The 6,000-nt window shown below is 42.5% G+C and overlaps 1 protein-coding gene and 1 non-coding gene across 4 annotated transcripts in view; both read left to right on the top strand.

Annotated features, from left to right (window-relative positions):
- Positions 1–299: 299 nt before the first annotated feature.
- Positions 300–370, top strand: TRNAG-CCC (transfer RNA glycine (anticodon CCC)). Its single transcript has one exon. It is a non-coding gene; the product is annotated as a tRNA-Gly (tRNA).
- Positions 371–572: 202 nt separating this feature from the next.
- Positions 573–6,000, top strand: part of TIA1 (TIA1 cytotoxic granule associated RNA binding protein) — a 62,236-nt gene continuing 56,808 nt past the window's right edge. The window contains exon 1 of one of the 3 annotated variants that reach the window (XR_012242994.1): positions 573–816. Coding sequence is in view for 2 of the 3 variants with exons in the window: in XM_073621996.1 (XP_073478097.1) it covers positions 791–816 (26 nt within the window). In the remaining variant the exon portion in view is untranslated. The remainder of the gene's footprint in view (positions 817–6,000) is intronic. The other 2 variants (XM_073621996.1, XM_073621995.1) reach the window with 2 other exon arrangements.

Below are 6,000 nucleotides of genomic sequence, written 5' to 3'. Positions count from 1 at the left end.
AGAGAGTCTGAGAGAGACAGAGAGAGTCTGAGAGAAAGAGAGTCTGAGAGAGTCTGAGAGAGAGAGAGTCTGAGAGAAAGAGAGTCTGAGAGAGAGAGAGAGAGAGAGAGAGAGAGAGAGAGAGAGAGAGAGAGAGAGAGAGAGAGAGAGAGAGAGAGAGAGAGAGAGAGAGAGAGAGAGAGAGAGAGAGACTATCACTGAGTTAAGGGAAGAAAATATGTCATGTTATAAAGAGTGATGTATACATGTGGGCGGGGATAGTGTAATTGTAGAGAGCTCAGAAGCGGCAGTACCCACACGCGCCGCTGGTGTAGTGGTATCATGCAAGATTCCCATTCTTGCGACCCGGGTTCGATTCCCGGGCGGCGCACTTCTTTTCTTACTACATTTATATTCCTAATATCTCCTTTCACTCCAATGCATTGAATGTTTTTTTTCTTTAAATCTTTATTTTTGCCAAGAACATGACATGTTGATTATTCTCAGGCATTCGCTTTACACATATCGCACGGTCTATCAATTTCACAAATTCACAGACAGGCATTTGCCAAGGCAGGCGGTTTCCGGGGTCCTTGCGCCGCGTCTGCGCAGTTGGTCGTGGTGGCCATCTTGTGGTGACGGGCTCGCATTGTTCCAGGCCGGGGAGGTTGGAGCCGGGTCTCAGAGCTTCTATCCGAGAAGAAAGAACAACAAAGAGCGGATCTTCTACCGTCACCGGGGCGGCCTGACCTTCATCTACACCGACTCGGTTTCCCGCCGGGTCCCTTAGGACGGAGAGGGGCCCGGAATCATGGAGGACGAGCTGCCCAGGACGCTGTGAGTGTTGGCGGCCCGGCTGTGGTCGGGGATGGTGTGTGTGGAGGTGATCTGTGTGGAGGGATCTGAGGGGATATAAAGGGAAGATTAGTAAGACTGGACCTGGAGCGGCTGTACCTGGCAACCAATCGGCATCTAGCTTTCATTTTCAAAGCTTAACTCAGCTAGCTGAAGCTAGAAGCCGATTGGCCACTGTACACTGCTGCTCCACACTTAGTAAATTCCCCCCATTGTGTTATATTGGGACATCATTTCGTAGGCCTCATCTTCTTCATACTGGCAGACTGTGCCCCTGACTGGAGATCCATCATCGCCAGTGTAAGTAAGGGGCTTTGTGATTGGTCACATTTCTTCACCAATAAAGGGGAGCCCTCCCCACATGTTGGGATAATCAGAGAAATACATTGTGGTGTGAGGGCCAGAAACAAGAAGATCTTACACCGCCTATTATTAATATTTTTAGTCATACTTCACCACTTGAAGACCTGCCCTTTTCTGACCCTTTTTGTTAACAAACAAAAATCTGTAATCTGTATTAGAAAATTACTTAGAAACCCCAAACATTTAGCAGAGGCTCCAGAGAATTAAATGGCGGGTGTTGCAATTTTTATATGTCACATGGCATTTGCTCAGTGGTTTTATTTTTTTTAATGCAAATTTTTGAGAAAACATTTTAATGAATACAAACACGATATAATGCCCTATATTTTTTTTTGTTAAAATATAAGAAAGGGTCTTGCTTCAAGTAAACAGATACCAATTACCAGTTTAGTTAGGGCCAGTTTGCAACACATGCAGTCCAGCGCGTTTTATTTTTTTTTCTGTATCAAAAATGCATGGATAGTAGGTTGTATGGTATAGTTCACACCAGTGTACTCCGTTTCAGCACGTTCCAGAAAAAAAAGTAGATAATGCGGCATTTTTCTGCACTGTACTGAAATACAGTAAAATGCACCGAAAACCCAGCTATAACACACATGACCTTATTTAGGCCCGGTTCACACTAGTGCCATGCATCTATCAGACCCCAGATGTCTTCTCTGCCATTACATACATCTGATCCCACCAAGATCGGTGTGATCAGATCCTTTACCATTTTTTGAAGTGGTTGTTAACTCTCAGGAAAAAAAAAACTGTAAAGGAAAGGCATAATGAGCTAGTATGCACCGCATACTAGCTCATTATGAATTACTTGCCTTAGTACGAAGCGTTGGCATCGCATCCTGGTCACTGCCAAGGGAGCTGACATTTTCCCTTTGGCGTTTCTATTGGGTTCGCGGCTCCGGCGCTGTTAGTGACCGGAGCCGCGATGATGTCACTCCCGCCCATGCATATCGGAATCCTCCATTCTGGCAGCATCTGCCGGACCTTTGGAGCGCATTCGCCACTAACGCCTGTGGCTGCATGCAAGGTGAATATCTCCTAAACCATACAACCGTAGGGGTAAACAGCCACTTTAAATGGTGCTGTTTACATCCGGTTCTCCACGATCTCTATGGTAAGCCGGCAGAGCCGCTGGCTTTCATTCCAGGCTCGGCCACTGGGATGGTAGAGCTTAAATAGGCAGCAGCGGTAAGGGGGGGGGGGGGGGCAGTTTGACCATCCAACAGCTAATTAGCCACTAGGATGACTTTTACATAAAAGCTAGCTGCGGGCAGAAAGACAATACTGGGGTGATGCCAGCATCATCCTGGTACAAACACTTAAAGCCAAGTGGTGTACATGATTTGACGTTAAGTGGTTAGCGACACTATACTGACTCATTTTTAGCAATTTTTTTTTTTTCCATTTATTTTGCGGCATCATTCATCTGAGTGGGCCTTCCTCAGCTTCATAAACGAGCTAAAGTAGGTCATGTACCATATTTTGGCACTGAGCCAAACATGTTTTGCGCCACATGTTTTTGTGCCTGGAAAACATGCAACTGCTACCCACGTTTGGGAAATGTCCCTATTTCTGCTAGACCCACGTGTGGGCGGGGCCTCACAGGTCTTGCAGAGGAGGCAAATCAAAACGGCATTGTTTGTATTGTCCAGGTTTTGATGAAGCTTTAGCTTTTAGCAAAACATTGGCAATAAAAATGCTAATGATTTGCCTCTGCTGCAAGACCTGTGAGTCTCTCTCTATACTAGTTTTGGATTTGTATGGATTTCTCTGTTGGTGAGCACCTGTGCATGGTGCGGTGGCTACCTTTTTGTAATATATATAGCTGCAACTAATGATTATTTTCATAATCGATTAGTTGGCCAATTATTGTTTTGGTTAATAACCTTAAAAACGTGTGTATAATTTAGTTATTATGTAAAGTTTTTTTAAAAAAAGGCAATTTTATTCTTAAATATCTCTATATGCAGTGGTAAATATAAATAACCAACTATATGGTTAGGGAGCAAAATGTTTAATCCACTCTGAGAATAACAGACAGAAGAGATATATACTATTAGAGGTTGAATCTAGTAAATATCATCGGACTCCGATCAAATTTTTTGATTTAAAAGAAGAAAAAAAAAAGACTGTTTTGCAGATTTTTAAACAGAACGGTAATGTATTATATGCTGGCCATACAAAAACAATGTCTTTCTTCAAAAAAGAAAAAATTCATTTTAACCACTTCCCGCCTGGGCCTATAGCAGATTGACGGCCGGGCGGTGGTTCAGTTATCCTGACTGGGCGTCATATGACATCCAGCAGGATAACATGCCGCCGCGTGCCCGTGGGGGCGCGCAACGCGGCGATCGGTGGAGCGGTGTGTCAGTCTGACACACCGCTCCACCGATCTTGGTAAAGAGCCTCCGGTGGAGGCTCTTTACCACGTGATCAGCCGTGTCCAATCACGATGTCAATAGGAAGAGCCGTTGATCGGCCTTTTCTCACTCGCATCTGACAGACGCGAGTAGAGGAGAGCCAATCGGCGGCTCTCCTGACAGGGGGGGGTCTGTGCTGATTGTTTATCAGTGCAGCCCCCCCCTCCGATGCTCACACTAGACCACCAGGGAAGGGGGCAACATGTGGATTGCCAGGTATGTACCCCATGGCCATCCACATGTACCCAATGTGCCCAATCTGTGCCAATCAGTGCCCACAAATGGGCACTGATTGGCACCATTATATTTCAGTGATGCCCAGCAGTGTCATCAGTGCCACCCATAAGTACCCATCAATGCCACCTATGAGTGCCTATCAGTGCAGCCATATAAGTGCCTGTCATTGAAGAAGAAAACATACTTATTTACAAAAAATTTTAACAGAAACAAAGAAAAACTTTTTTTTTTTTTTCAAAATTTTCGGTATTTTTTTATTTGTTGCACAAAAAATAAAAACCCCAGAGGTGATCAAATACCACCAAAAGAAAGCTCTATTTGTGGGAACAATATGATAAAAAATTTGTTTGCGTACAGTGCAGCATGACCGCGCAATTGTCATTCAGAAAGCTGAAAATTGGCTTGGGCAGGAAGGTGTCTAAGTGCCTGGTATTGATGTGGTTAGAACATTCGATTTTCTAATCATTAGTGGGGTCAAATCGACGTTCGTTTTCAACCACAGTGTCAGGAAAATTTTGAAATAATGGAAAACTTCTTGGTCAAAGGAATTTTCAGACAGTGTATGTGGTTTTTGTTCAGAAATTACATTTGTTTTAAAACAGAATGTTAAAAGCAAGTGAAATTTTCAAACAACATTCTTTCATTCAGCGAATGTACAAAGATTTTTCGTCTGAATATTCTCGTCCGAAAATTGATCGGTGTGGCCAGCATAAGGCTCGGTACACACCTATGCAGTTTGCTTTTGATCTGTTTCTGCAGTGCTTTTTGCTGTGCGTTTTGATTTTTTGCGCACATGACTTTGCTGCAATTTGCGTGTTTGCATTTTTTATGCCTTTTTTTTGGCCAATTTGTTGTTGGGCAGATTAAAAAAAAACACACAAATTGCTGCAAAAAACGCATTACATGCTTTTCTGCAGCTTCTCCATTGAAGTATATTGAACCAAAAAAAGCACCGTTTGGCGTTGAAAAAAGTCCTTGACCCTTTCCAAATACGCAGCAGCTGAAAAAAGCATAGATGTGAATGTTAAATGAACTATAGTGCGTTTCTGCAAAAAGCACCAAAAAACACATGAAACATGTGAACCACAGGCCTAAGATGTTTAGTAACATAAGGGGTTAAAAAAAAAGATTAGCCCTTTATAATACAAAAATAGCAAATAATCGCTACTGTAAGGGGTTCATTTTTTTACTGTGCAACAGTGAAAGTAATATTTACAGTAGCGATTACTTGGTCTCTTTGTACTCTAAAGGGCTCATTTTAGTTTTATTTAACCCCAATATGTTACTGGCTGATTAATCGGTTATGAAAATAGTAATCTATTAATTTCATAATCGATTAGTTGTTTTGGCTATATATATATATATATATATATATATATATATATATATAATATATATATATATATATATATATATATATATAATATATTTCACCAACAGTTTGTCTTCCTGTATCTTTCTTTAGCCCTTTAACTGGGTCTTAACAATGAAATGCAAGGTGGGCTTCCCAGTCACATGATCACTAATTGGCTGTCATATTGGTCACATGATAGCCTATCCTGTGGGCTCCCAATTATAAACAGAAGCCGAAACCGATCTATGAATGCTCAGTTACTGTGCTGGAAGCGAACACACAGCATATGAACCTCCGTCCCCATGACCACATACATTATATTACCAAAAGTACTGGGACATCTGCCTTTAGATGAACTTTAATGGCATCCCAGTCTAAAGCCTCGTGCACATGATCAGATTTTCGGCAGGGAATTGTGTGATGACAGACAATTGTTAATTCGACTGTTAGTATGCTCCGTCAGACAATTTTTGTCCAACTTTCTGCCCACTAATGTTGGATGGCAGGCTAGTAAATTTTCGGAGGACAACGGTCTGTTGTCAGATTTTCCTATCGTCTGTACACAAGACCGTCACACAAAAGTTGAACGTTTAAACAGGCATGCTCAATCAATGCTCACCAAACATAACATTAGCAGAAGGTGCCCAAAGGGTGGCGTTCAAGAGCTGACATTCCTCATAGTACGTCACTACGTTCGTCTTTGTTGGCTGACAATTGTGTACCATTTGTATGCAAGACAAGTTCCTGGCACACGCCCTTCGGACAAAAGTCTGACGCTTTGCTGGCCAA

Source organism: Aquarana catesbeiana, linkage group LG03, assembly GCF_042186555.1.
Source record: "Aquarana catesbeiana isolate 2022-GZ linkage group LG03, ASM4218655v1, whole genome shotgun sequence".
NCBI lineage: Eukaryota > Metazoa > Chordata > Amphibia > Anura > Ranidae > Aquarana > Aquarana catesbeiana.
The sequence above is the reverse complement of the archived record's forward strand: the minus strand, read 5'-3'. Positions and strand labels throughout refer to the sequence as shown.